Source organism: Aulonocara stuartgranti, assembly GCF_965226115.1.
Source record: "Aulonocara stuartgranti genome assembly, chromosome: 23".
Classification (NCBI taxonomy): Eukaryota; Metazoa; Chordata; class Actinopteri; order Cichliformes; family Cichlidae; genus Aulonocara; species Aulonocara stuartgranti.
In genome coordinates this window covers 26,145,811-26,166,269 of record NC_138958.1, presented here as the reverse complement: position 1 = coordinate 26,166,269, position 20,459 = coordinate 26,145,811, and the positions used below count along the sequence as shown (strand labels likewise).

At 38.8% G+C, this 20,459-nt stretch overlaps 2 protein-coding genes across 4 annotated transcripts in view; both read left to right on the top strand.

Annotated features, from left to right (window-relative positions):
- The first annotated feature begins 870 nt into the window (after positions 1-870).
- Positions 871-20,459, top strand: part of ahr1b (aryl hydrocarbon receptor 1b) — a 64,017-nt gene continuing 44,428 nt past the window's right edge. Inside the window, exons 1-3 of one of the 3 annotated variants that reach the window (XM_082525443.1) lie at positions 871-1,166; positions 1,270-1,395; positions 3,106-3,293. In XM_082525443.1, the coding sequence (XP_082381569.1) occupies positions 1,355-1,395; positions 3,106-3,293 (229 nt within the window). In that variant the 5' untranslated portion in view covers positions 871-1,166; positions 1,270-1,354. Of the gene's footprint in view, positions 1,396-3,105; positions 3,294-11,188; positions 11,716-20,459 lie in introns of those variants that run through there. The other 2 variants (XM_082525444.1, XM_082525445.1) reach the window with 2 other exon arrangements.
- Positions 17,197-20,459, top strand: part of LOC309701330 (glutaminase kidney isoform, mitochondrial) — a 226,636-nt gene continuing 223,373 nt past the window's right edge. The window contains exon 1 of the mRNA XM_082525454.1: positions 17,197-17,623. Coding sequence (XP_082381580.1) covers positions 17,622-17,623 — 2 coding nt within the window. The 5' untranslated portion in view covers positions 17,197-17,621. The remainder of the gene's footprint in view (positions 17,624-20,459) is intronic.

The following is a 20,459-nucleotide window of genomic DNA, read 5'->3' as shown; positions in this document are numbered from 1 at the left end:
TAATATAATATTACTGGTTTGGATTGTTGTGATGGTTTCCACAGTGGCCACTAGATGACAGTGTAACTATTTTGGTAAGTTTGACTTTTTCCTTGAAGTTAAACTTTAAGTTGATGATTTCTGCAAATAGGGCTAGAAAATATATTTATAAAAAAAATAAATACATACGTAGTTGTATGCTTCATGGACAGATAGATGTTTTGACTGTGATATAAAATTAAAATTGTGACAACAAATGTATTTAAAATTGCTCAAAAAGCTAAAGCTTTTCCAGTATATATGCTAACATGAGGCAATCGACCTTTAATGCAGCAATAGCACAAAATAAGTTGCTGGTAAATACATTTTTTTTAAACTTGACATCTTAGAAGCCTAATTTAAGAGTGAATCCTTCTAAAATTGAAGACATTTTTCTGATTTTGAAACATTTAAGATTGCCCTTGAAACACAATTAAAGAACTCATATAGAGTTCGCTGTACAAATCCTTAAGCAAAATAAATTGCAGCTTGCAAGCTTTAAAAAAGTGCTGGTTGGAATTCCGATTAAAACACTGCTATTTTAAATTCAACTGATCGTTATTGTTTTTCTTACAAACAAACAAAACCTTTACTGCAATTTTTAAACATACAAAAAATGTATAAAAATGTATTTAAACAATGTATAATAATAATAATAATAATAATCCAGAAAAACTTTGTGGTTCATACTTTGTTATATTTTGTAAAACAAAAAAACATAAACAAGGAAATGAATTTTAACATCAGAAAACAACAACATGTACATTTATGATGTTGAAAAACGTTGTTTTTTACATTTTAAATGAAAACTCGGCGACGTTTTTTTTTTTCTTCTCTTACGTCACCTCTGACCCGAAGCGCGCTCTCGGCTTCAAATCAGTGCCCAGAAAGGTGCCCGGGAAGCGCGCGCCGGTCAGAGAGCAGAGTAGAGAGAGACAGCAAACAGGGAGGAGCGCTTTGAGGACGACAACTGAAATTTATCGACGATTCTTACAGTTTTTTGATGTGTCAGGATGTGAAGCTCAAACTGTTTGTTTTTAATGCTGGATTTGAGCCGCCGGCGGGGCGCCATGGACGGGATAAACCGGTGACGGTACCGTTACTACTTTGACATTCCTCACCGGGAGCCTCGGTGCCTCAGCTTCACTGTGAGTTTATCTGTGGCGTCTGTTTCAGCCCTTTGAATTAGCGCTGTAGTTGTCGTTATCACGGCTCTGGCTAACGGTGACGGCCCGGGATGTTGCACATTAGTCGGTGAGAACAGGTGTTGGTGATCCGCGGTTTCTGGACCAGTTTGATGGATTTCCTCCAGCTTCACTGTGAATAAATCAGCGAGATGTATGCCGCGCGGAAAAGAAGAAAACCGGCCCAGAAAGGGTACGTTATATTTGTTATCGTGAACGCCATGTAAGTAGTAATGAAATGGGTCTGTTGTAAGCTTTATTTTTATACACAAATATTATATCATTATTTAAATATGAAATATATATTATATTGGTCGTATTTATTGTAATGTTATGAAGACAGGCACAAAAAAAATCTTTTTTAAATGTTTATTTAAAACACTACAAATTTATAGTGTCACTGGCATGTTACAGATCGATGGATACAAATAAAAAGGCAACAATTGTTTAGTAGTAACCAATATTAGCTTTTGATACTGACAGCAATGTTCCATGTTATTTTTGTTATCATTATTATTATTATTATTATTATTATTATTATTATTGTTATTATTTGTAGTAGTAGTAGTAAAAGTGCACTTTTACTAGTGGTGGTCTGTTAATTGCTGTAATAAAAAATGTATTTCTTAGATTATGAGATGACCGGAAAGACTTCCCTTTTTCCTGTATTTGGGAAACTCTTTTTTGCTACAGCAGTTACTATATTAATATTATTGCTAACAGGGGATGGATAATAATAATAATAATAATAATAATAATAATGTTATTATTTTTATTATTATTAAATAACAATTATAATGGATGGATGAATTACTATGCTGATGCCCAAATAGAGGTGTGGTAATACCCCCGTGTCTTGCCCTAAGATAGCTGGGACAGACTCTCATAAGACACCAGTGCCCGGCTCCCTCGACCCTGAATTACAGAAGCAAAAGAAAATAATATCTGACATATGCCTCTCATCCAGACAGATGTATTGTATTTCACATGTGGCTTTGAGCCCCACACCAAAACAAAATCAGTGAAAAATGCAGTGAGTGCCATCTGTAGAATTCACAGATGTCCTTAAGTGCACAACTATATAGGATTTTGGATTTTTAAGACTGATACCAATACCGATATTTGGCCGTTTAAAATTCTGATATGAAAGTTGATATTTTTTTGTCTTTCAAAATCAAAACACAAATAGATTTCTCTTAGTATTTGCTACATGTAGGAATTTATGACTCCTTACTATGATAATGTTAGATGTTAGTTGTTGCAAACAGGGAAGTTGCAGAGCACCCTCTGGTGGACAAACTATGCAACGAAATTCTCGAATCTCTTCTTCGCTTTTTTACTTTTCAGTTATCAGCCGTTATAAATGTTGATACCAATATAGTGGCAAACAAATAATATATATATGATTTTATTTATATATTGGCAATCAGAATTATGATCTGAATGCATTGTTGTGCCAAACACATTTTGCTTTTCCAACGTCAGCTCTATAATTTATCTTGTTCAGGGTTTGTCGGTTCATTGCTTCATTTCTCTTCATGTTATTTAAAGTTGTTACATTATATGTGGTATACAGGAACTAGGGTAAGATGTAATAAAAGGACAGAACAAAATAGAAATGTGTAATGTGTCACCAACTGCCGCACCTGTAAGAAAAACAAACATACAACACCTGTAACTCAAACATTTGAAAATGCACAGGTATATAAATCAGCAATCTTCTTGTGGGATGTGTGTCTGTGTGTGTGAGAGCGAAAGAGAGAGAGTGTAGAGTGTGTGTGTGTGTGTCTATGTTACGAAATGTAAAATGAAAAAGAGCGTGGGAAGCCTCAATAATGCTCCCATAAGCCAGAGAGAGACAGAGATGGATCCAGGAAAACTGTAAAAATGTCTTGATTTCCAGAGTCAAACCGCCCCCCATCGAAGGCGCCAAATCCAACCCATCCAAACGCCACCGTGACCGCCTGAACTCGGAGTTGGACCAGCTCGCCAGCCTCTTGCCCTTCCCCGAAGATGTTATATCGAGCCTGGACAAGCTGTCCATCCTGAGGCTCAGCGTCAGCTACCTGCGCACCAAGAGCTTCTTCTCAGGTAGGAAACACTGCACACCTTTAGGAACACTGAGCTTTACTTTTACCCGTTGACCAAGGGCTGTCTTTAAGTTACCTTTGCTCAAGGTGGACTAAACGGCGGAACATGAACACTGTAAAAGCAAGGGGTGTGCATGATTTATAAGTCCAGAAAGTCAGCTGTGGGATTTCTTTGTGGTCCAAGACATCATCTAGTTTAGGCCTAAGTCCTGTTTCCTTCACAACCACCTCTTTTTCCAATTTTATTTGTTCATTTATTTATCGTTTCTATTATATTTTAAGTTCAAGGAAGTCCAAAACCATACTTTTTAAAGAATTCAATCACTGTGTGGTGTTTGTCAGGTTATTGAATAATCATGTTGAATACATGTGCTTACACTTATTATGGTTTTTGCCATAAAAGAGCATCTCTGCTGTAGCTGCCAGTAGCTCCTCACAGGAAGTTGACTGCATCTTTGCAGGGTGAAGTGATCTCGACTTAAAAAAGTACAAAAGATGCATCTTGAACTTGAGATAGATGCAGAAAGAAAGAGAAGGTGGCAAGTGTCAGCTTTGCCCTTTTCCTTCCTCGCCTCCTGAAGTAGCTTTTCACACCTCACAAAGAACCTGCAGACACTGAGGCAGAAAGCATGCAGACAGAAATGGAGCCGAGAGGGTTTTAAGTACACAGAAAGGAGGTCAGAGAGGCGGTCTGCGGGCCAGCAGATGGGAGAGTCAGGAAGGTTTTTACTGTTGTAAGGCAAAGAAATGATTCATCAGATGGGAGATCAGTCACTTTAACACAGCTGTTTGTGATGGAGCTGAACCAGATTTTATATAAGTGAGGCTCTGATGCAAGGTAGCTGGGACTAAGTTGGGTGATTACAGTTCCTCCTGTGGCCTCCTCTCTCCTTTGTCCTTCAGTTGCATTTTAGGAATTGAAACCTTCAGTGTGTTGTAGTAAGACTAATGTCTAGGTCACAGGTAGGAGGACAGAGGAGACGAGGGGTTTTTTTGGGGGGGGGGGGTTCCCATGTAGTTTCCATGTTTTGAGTGCAGACTTTGCTGCTTGCCTTTCTGTCCTCTTTGGGACTCTGTCATTGGTTAAATAAAATCCTGCTTCCTCCATTACAACCCACACCTTGCTAAACAGTGCAGACTAGATCTGACCAGATGCAATATATACACTCACCAGACACTTTTTTCAGTCCACCTGTTCAGCTACTCGTTAATCAGCCAATCACATGGCAGCAACTTAGTGGATTTAGCAACGTGATCAAGACCACCTGCTGAAGTTCAAACCGAATATCAGAATAATAAAGAAAGGTGATTTAAGCAAATTTTAACATGCTGTTGTTGTTGTTGGTCTGAGTATTTCACAAACTGCTGATGTAGTGGAATTTTCCCACACAACCATCTCTAGAGTGTACAGCGAATGGTGTGAAAAAGAGCCACAGTTCTCTGGTTGAAAATGCCTCGGTGATGTCAGAGGTCAAAGGAGAATGGTCAGACTGCTGTGAGCTGATAGGAAGGAAACTTAATCAACACTTGTCAAAACCAAGGTATACAGAAGAGCATCTCAACAGTAGCAGAAGACCGCATCGGTTGCCACTCGTGTCAGCTAAGAACAGGAAACTGAGGCTACAGTTCACACAGGTTCACCAAAACTGAACAAAACACAGTTGGGTCCCTTAGTACTAACTGACGTCATTTAAACATCACAGCCTACCTGAGTATTGTACCACAGTGTACCATCTTCTGATGGCTGCTTCCAGCAAGATAACACACCATGTCACAAAGCTCAGATCATCTCAAACTGGTTTCTTTAACATGACAATGAGTTCACTGTACTCAAATGGGCTCCACAGTCACCAGATCTGAGTCCAGATAGCACCTTTGTGATGTGAAGCCAACAAATCTGCAACAACTGTGTGATGCTATCATGTCTATATAGACCAGACTGAGGAATGTTTCCAGCACCTTGTTGAAGTGATTTTCAAAAATGTAATTTGGCTTCTCTGGCAGCTTAAAACAATACAGCTAAGTTCTAACTTTTAGCTATTACCTTTAAAATTGTGACTTAAAAGCATCACTTTTGCCGTTTTAACCTCCCAGGACCTGGCATCCACATATGTGGCCATAACATTTTGGATTGACTAGATCAAAATACTAAATTTTGCTCCACAAGGGTCTGATATCCATTTACGAGGACATTATACAGCCTCTGTTTTATCAAAATTTAAAACAAATGTACAAATCGGGTTAAAAAAAATCTGGTGATTCCTTGTTTTTACATTCATCGGGTCCCAATATGCCCAAATATCAAAGAGAAATTTAAAATGCATGCCATGGAAGAGTTCAGGTCTTAGGAGGTTAAAGCTGTGCAGGAACTCTGTAGCAAGGACACAGAAACATATCCTGTTCTTGTTTAAGGAGTTTATATTTGGGTCCTCACAGAGAGTAACTTAGGAGCTGCCTGCAGTTAATAATTCAACCACGTTGAGCCTGAAGAGTTTATACAACATAGCGAGGCTCAATGCTTGATTATGAAGGCAATGGTGTTTGTAAGGGTGTCAGTGATTGTGGTTGGTGGTGCTCTTTTTAACTTCAGTGGATATTATACATGGTTATGCTCAGGATATGTCAGCCCATTTCTACTGGAAATGCCTTTTGGTTAAACCTTCAGCAAGGAATTTGCATTTGCACTGTTACGTTTTTATATCACTGTAATGCACATAAAAAAACCAGCTGCTTGTTTAAGTGAAAATAAATGGATGGGTTTTTTTTGCGCTAGTAATGTTGTGGAGTTGTATTTTGTCTCGCATCAATTATATCGTCAGTTATATCGTTATCGCAAATTTTCAAATATATATCGTGATAAATATTTTTGGCCATATCGCTCTGCTCTAGAAGTAACTATATAATTAATTGCCCAACATTGGTCATTATATACTGTATTTTGCAGACAGAGAGCTACAGACTCTCTCCCAGACCACAGACTCATACTCATAATACAAGTCAGAGCTCTATTTTTTTTTTAAAAAAGAAAGTTGCGTTTTAAAAATTGGAGTTCATGTTATTTTTACTTCCAATAGTGTTAACATACTACACAAGTCATGAACAAGATTTTTTAAAATTTTAATTGTAAGTGGGCTAAAGCACTTAATTAAAAGTAGTCTAACATAAATGTAAATGCTGTAATTTGATTATTTTAATAAACCATGTAACTTGGATGGATTCGATGCTGGCGTGTCCTCACACGTCTAAAGGACCGCTCAGGGAGTTTGTGTGTTTGCTCAGACACATGAAAACTTAGAGGGAACATTGGTGGTGACCCTTGCGTCTGTGATTCAGACTCTGTTTAAGAAGTGCAAAAGTGCAGAAGGATCAGCTTTGTCGAGGAGTTAGCGGGCTTACAGGCATAGCAGATGGATTTTACTCTGTGTGTGTGTGCGTGCGCGCGTGGGTGTGTGTGTGTGAGGCAGCGCTGAATGTTTTCACAGATTATCCATTAAAAGCAGATTGTACATCTGTCCAAAAACAACAAACAGCCCTCAGAAATCTGCTCAGCCTGAAAAATCCTCCAGCGTCAGTCAGTGTGAGGGAGAACGCGACTTTGCCAGTTTATGCAAGATTATTTTGTGTGTTCATATAAACTGATATAAACTTAATCTAAGTAATGAGACTAACCAAAAAGGATTTACATATGGCCATCAGAGTACACAGACGTAGCTCCTAAAAATAATAACCTTTATTGCTTTATGCTTTATTTTCTGATTTAATTTCATTATTCATTCAACATATTGAGGATGCATTAAATCGTGTGTTGAACCATTAATAGTGGCTTTTTGTTTTCTCACAAATCTGTGTGTTGTAGACTTATTTTGGTTTTTAAAACCTGCATTTTTGTCCATTTTAGAGATATTTAGAGCAACATTTTAAAAGAGTAACGGCCACAAATGATAAATATAAAGCCACAAAGTGCTTGGATATCCTGGATAATTCTCTTTTCTCACACTTAGAATGAGCCAAATTTACAAAATAATCTTTGAGTTTTTTAGAGCATGACCCAAAATAGAGCGACTGACTGTAAAACAAGGAGTCTGTGTCCATAATTACTTTTAACTGTGAAGGAACCACTCGTCCCAAACTGCGCTGCAAATCTCAGATAACACAGGGAATGACTTGCAGCCTTCTTTAATTTCATCCTTTTTCATTATCACAGTGTTGCATAACAATAGTTTGATGATATGTTGTAGTTTGTGAGTTGTGTGTGTGTGTGTGTGTAGTTATTAGGGACGTGCATTATGACAAAAAAGACACAAAAGTGCTGTTTCAGCGTTTCATACATTCACACATTTCATCGTGGTCTTGCAAAACACACTGTTCACAGCAGGAGTATTCAATTAAAATTTAGGGAGGTCTAGTAAGAGAACATTTCCTCAAACAAAGCTCCAGAATGACGTAAATTTTACCTGCATTATGATTCAGTGCATATATATATTTTGAAGTAGCAGTTGTAAGTTGTAAATATAACAAATACAGATACAATTCAACAGTATTTCAGCCATTTTTGTTTATTACTAACTTTCACAGTGATCTGGGGGATATTCTGAATATAAAATAATAATAAAATTTTCTTTTCTTGTTTCAAGTAAAATGCATTTTTATTCACAGATGAGAACCCCCCCCCAGCCCTGACTGAAACATTACTTTCACCATTAGATGAGTTACCTGGATTTACTTTGGTAACCTGAAAAGGACTCTGTCTGTGACCTCTGACCTCTATGCTGGAGTTCTGGATCTGTCTGGGTTACTTACTTCCTTCTCTCTTCGTTTCTTTTGCTCCGTGTTCTGGGACAAAGCTTATGGCCCCCAACCCTGACCTCACAGCCCATTGTTCATTCAGCGGGCTGGTTTCAGTTTCTGTGCAAATGTACTGTTTATAAGGTTGGGGAATCCTGCAGTCGGCTGAGACTGAAGAAGTCACTTGGATGAGTGACGAAACGTTTCTCCCACTGAAAACGTTATGTCCAGATGAACAGAATCAACCTTTTGGGATTTACTTACCTGGATCATTGAGTATGCATCAAAACATTGGTTTGTAGTGTTAGCTAGTTATCAGATAAGTATGAGTTTGGATGATTTAGCTCACCTGATCCACTCTACACAGTGTATTGCTATGCCACTGTCTCCTGGGGAACTTACTGAGTTATTAACTCTTCCACTCAAATCCTCTGTAGAGCTAAAAATGCACAACAGAAGCTTCAAAAACAGCCTGCAGAAGCATCTCCATACAAGTGCGTGAACCCTGAGTGACCCCCCTATCCTCATGCTGTAGCACAGCACAAACGTATTGTAGGTCAGCTCCCCGTGCCTGTGGTCATGAGATGACCCTAACACCTGGGTTTCAGCCACACAATAATGTACGTCTAAGCAAACTGAGCACTACAGTTAACAGAGATGAGATGAAAGCCCCAGAGAATGAAAACACAGCGGGATAATCCACTCATGGATGCTTTACAGAGCCTTTGAAGAGGAAAGGGGGCAGCTGATTGAACAAAGCAGAATCTGCAGTGCTGTGATGTCACAAATTCACTCCTAGGGATGCATCAAGAAATTATCAACTGATTCCGATATGTGACATAAACAGTTTGGGTCACAGTCAATGTTCCTGACATTTTTCCAATTACCTTAGGTTTCATTCATATAACACCAGTTCACAACAGGAGATCCTGCAAATTTTTGCAGATTGGTGAACCCTGCTCAACCTCTGAGAAACCCTGCCTCTGTAAGATGTTTCTTTTATACCCAGTCACGTTACTGCCCTGTTGATAGTTAGCTTAATTAGTTCCAAAATGTGCCTCCAGCTGTTTCTTTTTATGCCGCTTTCTTTGCCCGTCCTTTGTTGCCCATGTTCCAACTTCTTTGAGATGTATTGCTACTACAGAATTAAAAAAGGGCCAACATCATTCTTAGAATAGTCCATTTTTGGAGGTTTAACCATTAGATTTGTTACATTTGAGGGTAGGGCTGTTCGATATAACGATATATATCGGATGAGAATTGTTACGGCCCTAGCCTCTCTCTCTCTCCTGAGGGTGCCTGTGTGGGCGTGTCCCACTACCTCCCCTGCCTGAGATGCCACCTTTCCCTCCTGTACAGCTGACTCCCATCAGCAATTAAGGGTATTTAAGCCCAGAGCAGGGTGAGCTCTGGGCCAGAGTGCCAGTAGAGTGGTTTCCAGCTAGTGAGCTGAGTGGCTTGTGGTGTTTCCAGCTAGTGAGCTGCGCTTTCCTTTTGACTTTTTGCTTTATTTGACCAACGCCTGAGTTTTGTTTGTGTTTTGGTGTTTTATGGTGATAACGGCTTGTCTGTCTCTTTTAGTTGAATTACTTCAATAAAACTGTTTTATTTAACTGTTTCGCCTCCTTGACTCCTTTTTCTGACCCGGTCACTTTTGTTACTTCCCCCTCACCGCCTAGACCCCCCCCCCAGGGGAACGTAACACAATATAAAAACGTCTATCGTTTCATTTTACGCTATCGTTTGTTTCGTCGTGTCGCAAAATAAACTGTTTACGGCAATATTTTTTCATCATTTTGACGGTCACTGTTGTTGCTATATTAATGTCTTAAAGTTCTCTCTTTCTCTTATATTTTATATAACCACACTACAGACGGACAAGCGCCTGTTTTTATGCGTTGTCGTTAGCAACAACGACGGTAAAACCATCGCGTGTCCGCTTGTTTATTTTCCACCTTTCCACCAATAAAGCTTAAGATCCTGCTGAGACTTTTCAAAATAAACTGAATCACGTGAAAGAGTATGCAGAGTATTTACGGATGAGAAGCAAAAAGAGCCGTCAGGTGCTAAAAAATAAACCGTAGACTCAAACGTTAGAACAGGCTTTTCCCCGCAGCACGCCGTGTAATAAATACTCACAAAGAAAACGGCGGCCGTTACAACTTATGTCTAAAAATGTATAGTTTCATGCATCAGTTAAAACACTCGACTCCAGGTACACGACGCCCAGCTGGAAACACTCCACGCAAGTCGAGCTGCCCGAGATTCACAGAATTTACAGAAAATGTTACATTTTTGTGATTTATATCGTTATCGGACGATAGATGTCTTATATCGGGATATGAGATTTTGGTCATATCGCACAGCCCTATTTGAGGGTTATAAAGTATGAAGATAATTCTTAATAGTTTTACACCAAAGGGGGAAAGCTGTTGTGTGAAGCTTTTCCCCTTTGGGTTCGGTTAGATCCAGACTTAAAGGCTTAAAAACATATATACATTCACTGAATATACATAAAAGAGAAAACAGTGCCATCACTTTATTAACTTTTCATCAGTGGATTTTACAACCTACTTTGTGCGCAGCTTATTGTGAAGTCTCCATTACACCGATACCAACCAAAAATCTGTAAGCCCATCACAAACACTGAGAACATTTCAAGTGAACTTTCAACTCTCCCTTCAACCTCTGTGATTATGTCTTTGTGCATCAGATTTCATTCCGCCTCATGAAGCAGCAAATGAAGGAGAAGAAAATGTCACATCAGACTTCGATGCTGCGTTCATGACATCTGGCAAAACTCGTGAACTTGAAAGACGCTTGTCAGCAAATTTACTATCAAAGAAGAAAATACAGCTGCTGCACTACACAGCTGTTTCATGTTGATATGATTTTATTCATATTTATTCTCATCAAATTGTTCCACATTCACATCCATGCAGAGCTGTCCTTAAAGTAGGAGTATTTCCTTTGATTTTTACCTGCATTTTCTTAGGACACGAAACTGATGCAGGGGTCCTGCAGGTCATTAAAACAGGTGAAATTGAAATCAAGGACTTCAAGCAACCTTTTCAGGTTGTTTATTTATACCACATGTGATGGACCGAGTTGAAAAACAGGAGGAGCCCAGGAATTATTAGAAAAATATAGTTTCCATTTATTTAACCCCCAAAAATTATATTTACAAGACTAATAAATGTTGAGCTCATAAAAGAGGTCAAAGAAACAAAACTGAACTGAACTCAGGCACAGACTGCAACCTTAACAAACCAAATGACTGCCCAAACATACATAATTGACCTAAATCATGAAATGACATACAAGGGTATATATAATGGCTGATCAGACCATTGTGACACATGAGGGGTAACAAACAAACACAATCATAAATCACAAACGATGCAGTACAATCTGGTTTGTTAATAAACTAAACACTAAAGAAGAAAATCAAAAACCCCATTAAACCCTAAACTCAAATATTTAATTAAATACAAATACTTTGTTTTTAAAGTAAAGAAAACACACATTCCCCCCTTCAGCAGGAAGTGGTGGTGTGGTCCAATTATCTTCCTTTGTATTTAATGGTTTCAAACCCTGGCTACCATCTTTTGTCCAGCAACTCCCAGGGATGATGGCAGGTAAGAAATAAAAAGACAAAAGTTAGTCAGAAAGCAAAGAAATGAAGTAGTATGAATACATAAGTAAACTAAATGTGCGCGCTTACAAATAGAACAAATGTATCCAAACCAATCAATGAAGTTATTGGCAACTAAAATGTATTACTATGTTCAAATGAAGAATGAAAATACAAAAGTTACCGACTTTAGAGTGTGGCCACGGGTTTGGCCATCACATGTGTGAACAGATTCACACCCCAATTGTGCAAGCTTCACACCAGGGGTGTCAAACTCAATTGCACAGGGGGCCAAAACTCAAGGCACACTTTAGTTCGCGGGCCAAACAAGATAAACATTTATTGAACAAACTAAAACAATGTTTTTTAAACATAAATATGAATTAAAAACAGACAGGAATATTAGCCCAGATTAAATAAACTTAAAAAAATTAACTTTAACTTTAAATATTTTGCTCTTCATAAAAATATATCCTGTCAAAATTATGCAAGTTAGAAATATGAACATGCTGCCAAAAACCCCAGAAAAAATAAATGAAAGCATACACAAGGTTGGAGCCGCATGTAGACGGAGCTGGGGCATTGCTTCAGGAATGGAACTAATAAACTGTGCGGGCCATTTAGTGTCGTACTTTTCCTCGAGTGTATCATTACACTGCAGCTCCATCTGAATCTGCACAGGTGCAGTTCAGCAAAGTGCGCCGACTTGGTTCAACATTACTTGGCAACAGGGAAAGTGAGGCAAGTTGGACTGGTGCATTTGTGACAGCTTCACTTGAAATGCCTTCACCGCATCATACATGCCATGTCCATGAACTGACAGGTTTCCTTGCTGAGCTCAAAAACTCTATTGAGAATTTTTATCCCAACTCAGCTAACGGACCTCTGTATGATGAGGAATGTCGGCAAACTCTGAATCTATTTCCCACATAAAAGACTGAAATTGACGGTGATTTAAACTTTTAGCTCAGATAAAATGTACGGTTTGCGTTACGGTGATCATTACATGCTCCATTTTTAGGATTTTACCACACAGCCTTTCCTGGTGCGTGATGCAGTGATATGCTGTTAACTCACCGGTTCAGTTCTACTCCTGCATCTTTACTCGCATCCTGCTGACTAGTCCGCTTTTTTCACTGCACAACACCGGTGCTCCATCTGTTGTCAGTCCAACAAGTTTGTCCCAGGGCAATTTCACGTTGGTTATACTTTGACATACGTTTTAAAAAATATCTTTTCCTGTCGTCCCGTGCATCGATTTGATGTCCAATATTTCCACTCCACGAATGAAGTGCGTTTTGTCTGGACACAAGACGTCGCACACCTTCATCATGCAGCTCTTCATAGTGGTACCGGGCTGATTTGGCTGTCTCCTCTGCTACAATAAAACTTGCTTTCACAACAGCTTCACTTTGTGATTTTGCTCTGGTGAAAAAAAGTCTGCTGAAATGTTAGATTCTTCTTTAGCTCTTCTACCTTCTGTAGTTTCTGCTCTGCATTTAGGTTTTTCAGCTTATCCTGATGTTTTGTCTCGTAGTGTTGTCTTAAATTAAATTCCTTAATTACAGCAACATTAGCTCCATAAATAAGACACACGGATTTACCAGCAATATCTGTAAACATATATTCAGTCACCCACCTGTGCTGAAAGGCTCTGTTTACAGAATCAACTTTTCTCTTCGCCATTGTGAGGGGCTAGCTTCGCAATAACAGAAGTTTGACTTGATTAACGCGGGAATGTTCCCAAGTAGCCTAGCGTTTGGCAAGGAAGCTGCAGCGCTGCGTTATGGGATCTGTTGTTTGTGTGTTATTAGCGCCTCATATCGCCGGGCCATGCATAACAATAATAATAAATCTATATAAAATGATCTCGCGGGACGGATGTGGCCCGCGGGCCTTTAAGTCTGTCTTTAAGTAGTCTTCAGGAATAGTTCTCCAGGCTTCTTGAAGGACATTCAAAGCTCTTCTTTGGATTTTTATGCCTTTTCTTCTTTTCTCTGCCAATCCGTGACTGATAGGGTCCCACTTAGGGGTGGGCGGTATAAACGTTGTATAGTAAAAATGATATGAATTTGGCCAACGGTAGAGATTTTGACTATACCGCTCTACCGCGATAGCGCATTTTGATGATGTCATCAAGCTGCACCTGTTTTGGTCGAAAGTATCGCAGCGGCTGCAAGCAATATCCTCTGCAAATTATGCCGGGCGACAGTAATAGCGAAGAGACGAAGCACGTTTTGGAATATGAGAAAAGGCAATAACTAACCTCGTATTGTGGATGGATTACCTCAGTTCTTCTCCTGACTGAAGTTTGATCCGTTTACAACATCCTGCCATGCAATTGCATTTGTCCCTGACCACCAGAAACCCTTGCGTTAACTTTTATCGAGTGGAAAAAGTTTGGCATTCATCCTCCAGCTTCACTGTGTTTATGTTATGCTAGCATAGCTGTGTCGCTAGCGATCACGTAGCACATCATCATATACCAGCTAGTCCAACTTCAGTAACCCTAAAAAAGTCACTGCTGTGTAGTTTTCTGTCTTCATTTATGTTGGAAACGATGGCAGAGCTGTACGTTTTAATTTTTCAGAAATCTCTCAGAACATGCTTTATCATGTTTAGGTGGAAACTAGCTAGCTAACTTTCTGCTAGTTTCTAACTCTGTTAAATTTAATAAATTCTGTTTTCATGGAAGCCTGGATTTTATTAAAGATAAAAAAAAGAATTTAGACTGTTTTCCAGATGGTATTGCATGTTCGATCAAAATCTAACAGTACTTTTCTGAGATCTCCAGCAACAGTGACTGAAATCCAGCTTAAACCATGACAGAGCCTCCACCATGTTTTACAGATGGCTGTAGGCGCTCACTGTTGTACCTCTCTCCTGAACTTCTCTGTACATACTGATGAGAATACTAAGACCAGATCCATCACTCCATCAGACCTGTTTCCACTGATTTTCAGTCCAGTTCTTCTGTAATTTTTATACCTCAGCTTTTTCTCTCTGTTTCCCTTCCTTATGAATGGCCTCTTGACAGCCAGCCTTCCACTGAGACAATTTCTGATGAGGCTTCAGTGAACAGTAGATGATCAGCTGAAGGTCCAGATGGATCTCTTAGGTCCTGTGTCAGGTCTTTAATGGATTTGTTGCTGTTTCTTTAGGACATGACTTTCACATACTGTTTATCTGTTGCCGATAGGTCATGGTCACTGTTAAGTGGCTTAACACCAATGCTTAGTAACATTTTAATAATTTAAACTTTATAATAAAATAAAAATTTAACACCCACACCCACAAACACATTGTAGTTTGCAGACAGTGCTCTCTGTTTTGCTTCTGTTGTCCCCAGGGAGGTGCTCTCCTCTGCACTCGTCTGAACCTTTGAAAAATTCATTTCCATCGCTCGCTCTGTGAACGTGGGCCTGCAGGAGGATGAGATTAGATGGGGTCACCATTTGCGTCGTCATCCCTCTGTTGTCAGCTGGTCGTCTTAGCTGCAGGTCGACCTCACAGTTGTTGTGTTTGCTTGTTGTTGAGTGCTGGACCTGGAAGCATGATTGCAACTTTGCCTGGATTAAAGTCAGAAACAAATCCACTGACTCTCAGATATTCAGGCTCACATACAGCTTTGTGAACTGATGCCGAAGCTCTGTGCAAGTCTTCTAACAAAGTTTTTCTGGATCAGGTGAAGGAGCTGATGTTCTGATGTCAATAGTAGACTGGTTTATAGCTTACTTTGACAGAAAGCTTTAAAAGTACTGTGTATTTGTCTGTCAGAGCTTAGACCTCCAAGCACATGATTGCTATCATTGAATAAGCGTCCAAGAAGATGGTTGTATGTCCAAAAACCAGCTGTTAAGTCATCATAAATGGTAGAAATAAATTTAGTCATTTATCAATACACTTTAACGTGACAGGTCTTTACAACTGAAAACTATAGGCTGTATGTAAAAGATGGACATGGCCACTGTGATGTCACCCATGGGATTCTTGAATTTTTAAGTTTCAGTGTTACCATTTTATGTCCTGGTTATTTCCTGCCTATAAAAATATCAGGGTTTTTTACTGAACTTTATCGATATTTTGTAAATATCCATAGAAATTAAAACACATGGAAAAACATCCATAAAACATAATGTGGAAAAATCCTTCATTTTCAAACAGTACTTGTTGTACTTTCGGTACTTTTAAAGATGAAAATAAAAGATTAAAACTAAATACAAATAAAAAGTAATTAGCTTGGTAAGCAGCTAAACCAAAACCAGTACCAGTGTGTGGAATTTGGTACTGTTTCCGGTGCTTTGCTTCATTTGAAATAGTAAATTCAAAGTTTTCTCAAACAAAATAAGTCCATACTTCTGTTTTATTATTTATTTACAACATTTTGCTGTCAGACGATGTAAATGATGTAAGCATCAGTCTCCTGGTGTTTGTGTACTAAAATATTAAATAGTAAAAGTTATAAGAACTAGTCCATTTACCATTTACCTGCTAACATTTCAGACATATTGTCCGACATAACATGTTTGTTTAACATAAATAGCATGCTGATAAGAAATGTCAGCGTAACCATCATAAAACTTATAGAACTGCTTATCCAGCTACCTTACTAGTACCTATAAGTGATTTTCTACTTTATTTTGAGATTTGTTCGTACAAGACTCATTCACACAGACATTCTTTGAAGGGCCTAGTGTTGCCTGCATCGAGTTTTTGTTCAGGTTTGAGTCATCACATGGTCTCACTTTTTCTTCTTCTAACCCAGATGTGCTTGGGTGCCAAAATTGAATTTAGTGCAAATCGGTACTCAGTATTTTAGTTGGTACCGTAAAAGGTACAGAGTACTGCTTTCAACCCTACCGATACCTGATATTATTATAATAAAATACTACAATTTCACACAGTAAAATGCAACATTCTTGGGTGTTTTTCTAGTTTAATAAACATTTTGCCACAGCAAGCCAAATTATTCATCAGATGAGTCAATGATTCGAGCGTTTATTGAACCTTCTGACGAGTTAAACAAAAAACATTAAATCTTAGCTTTCATCATATTTGCTACATAACTTATCTCTACAATTTTGGGGGAGTATTTATTGTTTAACAATGTATTGTGCAATTTATTTAGGTTTTGGGGGGGCATCACACTGACTATAAAGAAATCTTAAAATCTGTATGTATCAGTTATGACACACTAAGCACTAAAGGGATATACTCTTGACATGCCTGGTAGTAGGGCTGCTCGATTATGGCAAAAATGATAATCACGATTATTTTCACTGAAATTGAGATCATGATTATTTGACGATATTTATTTAACCCTTTAAGACCTACCATAGAACCAAGTCCACCAGAGCTTATATTATTTATTTTTTTTTACATGCTGTAGTGCCATTTGTGGGAGCATTTCAAGTTGCTATACAACAATACAACTGTTATAGCCCATATTTTAATAATATGTATGCATTAAGTCCATAGTAATTACATAAATTGCAAAAAAGTGCAATAAACTACAAAAAAAATTGAAAATCGCTTTTGTTTTGTTTACATATATTTCTACTTGGAGAAATTTAAGAGGTTTATCCCTCAAAACTTTAAATACAATAAAGTTGCAAAAAAATAGTTTCCCACCACAGGAAATTTATTTTGAGTGTCTTCATAGTTTTATTTTGGAGATACAGCAATTTTTATATACTGCAGGAAAAACAAAAAACAATCCTATGATGCAAATTTGCAAAGAAAACAGCAGGTGCATCATTTTACTGTGGGAAGTGTTACGAACAGCTGATAGGAACGGCAAAGCGTGTTTCTGGAATATTATGTTTTTGTTCCTGCAAGCGCTTTTTATGCAATTTTTGCAAAGCTATATGTGGAAGGAAACCGTGACCGAGGACAAGCTGATGGCATCAGATGTAAGTACAACTCCTCCGGTTTCATATGCAAAACAAATTATTGCGCTAGCTTACACGGTTCAGATTCTACAGGGATTTAAAAATAGTTACGCAAAACGGAGCGTGCTGCTCTGACCGGCTTTAAAGGGTTAACAATGACTTTAAAAAATAATATAAAATGGTGTGCAACACCACTGAAGTTTTTTTTTTTTTTTAACTCTCTTTTCAACCAGCGGCAGTCACTCTCCTCTCCAAATAACTTCTGCTTAGCTTTCCGAGCTTCCCTCGGGTCCTCTTAATCAGCGGTCTCCACCCTTTTTTGCGCCACGGACTGGTTTATGCCCGACAATATTTTCACGGACCGGCCTTTAAGGTGTCGCGGATAAATGAGGGAGGGGCTAATAATCGGCTCAGTCATTTTTAATGATCGTTGAAAGCCCAGATCGTAATCGTGATTAAAATTCGATTAATTGAGCAGCCCTACCTGGTAGTATGAAACACTCTAATACAATGAGAAGAGTGGGGTAAAGCGGCTACAAAATGTTTTAGAGCCAATATTTAGCAGCACAAGTTGAACTAACTTGCTAACTGACTGAAAGGCATTGGAGCAGTAAAGTGAGTGTAGATGCTACTGTATAAACAGCAGAAACAAGCATTTACTCACTTATGACCCTTGTTTGGAAACTGAGGTGCAGGTAGAGCCAAGTGGACATTGGAGGAACTGCACCCTGGGAGGTTGCTAGACCTTGCTGGAAACTGAATATATTTTGGGTTTTCGACAAAATAAGACATCCAAGGGCCTCTTCATGAACTCCCTCAGTTACTGATGTGTTACTATGATAATATCGCATTCCTGTTTACTGTAACGTTTCTGTGCACATACTGCAGTGTCTATTCGAGTGAGGACCTCTTGAGGAAACCTCTGTGAATTTTCATCAACCTCTGTTTGCAAACACGTCACCTCTCCTCTTCCTCATGGTTGCCTCGGGGTGTTTTTTGTCCAATGGCTCCAAGTCATGACGTCAGGGTCCAAAAACCCCCTTCCACCCTGTCTCGCTCTTAATAATTGATGGTCGACAGTAGAGCTGGGCGATAGAACGATAACGATATGTATCGCGATATAAATTTTACTCGATAGAGAAATTAAGCTATCGCGATAGACCTCGCCGCTCTTGTCCTCTTAAAAAAAAAAAAGGTCAGCCAATCCAAATTAAGTAGCGCAGAGCCGAACCAATCACAGCCGCAGCGTCACGTCGCGTGACTTGTTACGTACAGCACAAGTGCCAAGCCGCACGTGTGTTTGTTTGGGAAGCAGCCAGCGGGTAATGGAGCCAGCGCGTAATGGAGGAAATGAGTGTGCCGACTAGAAAAATCAACCGAGCGTGACCGAAGGTTACCGAAGAGAAAACAGATGATGGTTCCAATGCCGGAGAGATTGTCGAACGGAAGAGCCATAGAAGTTCCGTAGTGTGAAGGTATTTCGGCTATTTCAAGTCTGACAAAAAACAGAGTAGCGTGCACTGTAAATTGTGCCAAAAGCAAGTCTGGAAATACAATAAGCTGGTGCATGCGCTACGTCCACACGTACCCGGGTATTTTTGAAAACGCAGATTTTTCTATGCGTTTTCACCTTTCGTCCACACGTAAACGGCGTTTTTGGTCACTGAAAACGAAGATTTTTGAAAACTCCGTTTTTGCATTTACGTGTGGACTAGAAAAACGGAGAAAACGCAGCGTCAAAGGTGTGCGCATTTTTTGACGTCACACTGTGCGCCACGTTATTGTTTCGGTGAAATGAATTTCTACAATACTGTTAATTCTACTCTCTGCAGTGTTTAAATGCTTACATATACACACAGTTACTGTCCATCCACACATACGACTCGGTTCTGCTTCTATGCCCCAGCTTTGTTTACTTTTTCCCACCGAGGCTTCTAGACTTCTGATTGGCCAACATTTCTGCACGGTTAGGAATCTAGCGCCACCTGCTGCTTTGGCATGTTCATAGCAGCGTTTTCCTTCATTTCTGCCTTTATGTGTGGACGGGATTATTTTTTAAAACGAAAACGGAAAATCTCAGTTTTCAAAAATACCCGTGTACGTGTGGACGTAGCCTCAGTCTCTGAATGGAAGCGCTAATTCGTCATTCGGCTTTTGTCAGACTAAAGTAACTGTTAAAACTGTTTGAAAAGATAAGCTATACAACAAGGAGAGATTGAGAATTTCCTTTTAGTTCTCAGTTTATTTGATATTGACAAAAGTTAGTCAGTTTTGTCTGTTCTTCTGTAAAACAAACTAAGATTTATTTTTAGAATTAATATTTTGTTTCTAAGTGGAATTGACAATTTAGTCTGTTTCATTTGTTCTATTTTGAAACTTAAACGCTTTAGCGGCTGCCTTTTGTGTAGTTTGCAATATTTGCCTTTATTTATCTGAAAAAGTCTCATGTTCCTTAAGTACATCTACCCTGTTGAACTTATTATGAGAAATAAATATTTAAATCAAAACAAGCTGCTGATTATTTCACATTTTACTTGTGAGCAACGGCACATTTAAATCTTACAAATATAGTTATTTGGCTTATATCGTGATAGATATCGTTATCGCCTGAAATGAAAAAAACATATCGTGATATGAAAAAATCTCATATCGCCCAGCTCTAGTCGACAGGCTTTATTTTGTGTCTGAGTCATCAGCAGACAAAGGTTTGGCTGCAGCTCACTAAGGAGTCACTGTTTGAATTAAAGGCCCAAAGCACAATGTTGTCATGCTAATTTAATCTAAGCAACTCTTTGCTGACAATACTAGAAGTATGTTAAAGGTTTAAAGTGGCTCCTATCCCTGTGAAGTGATTCTG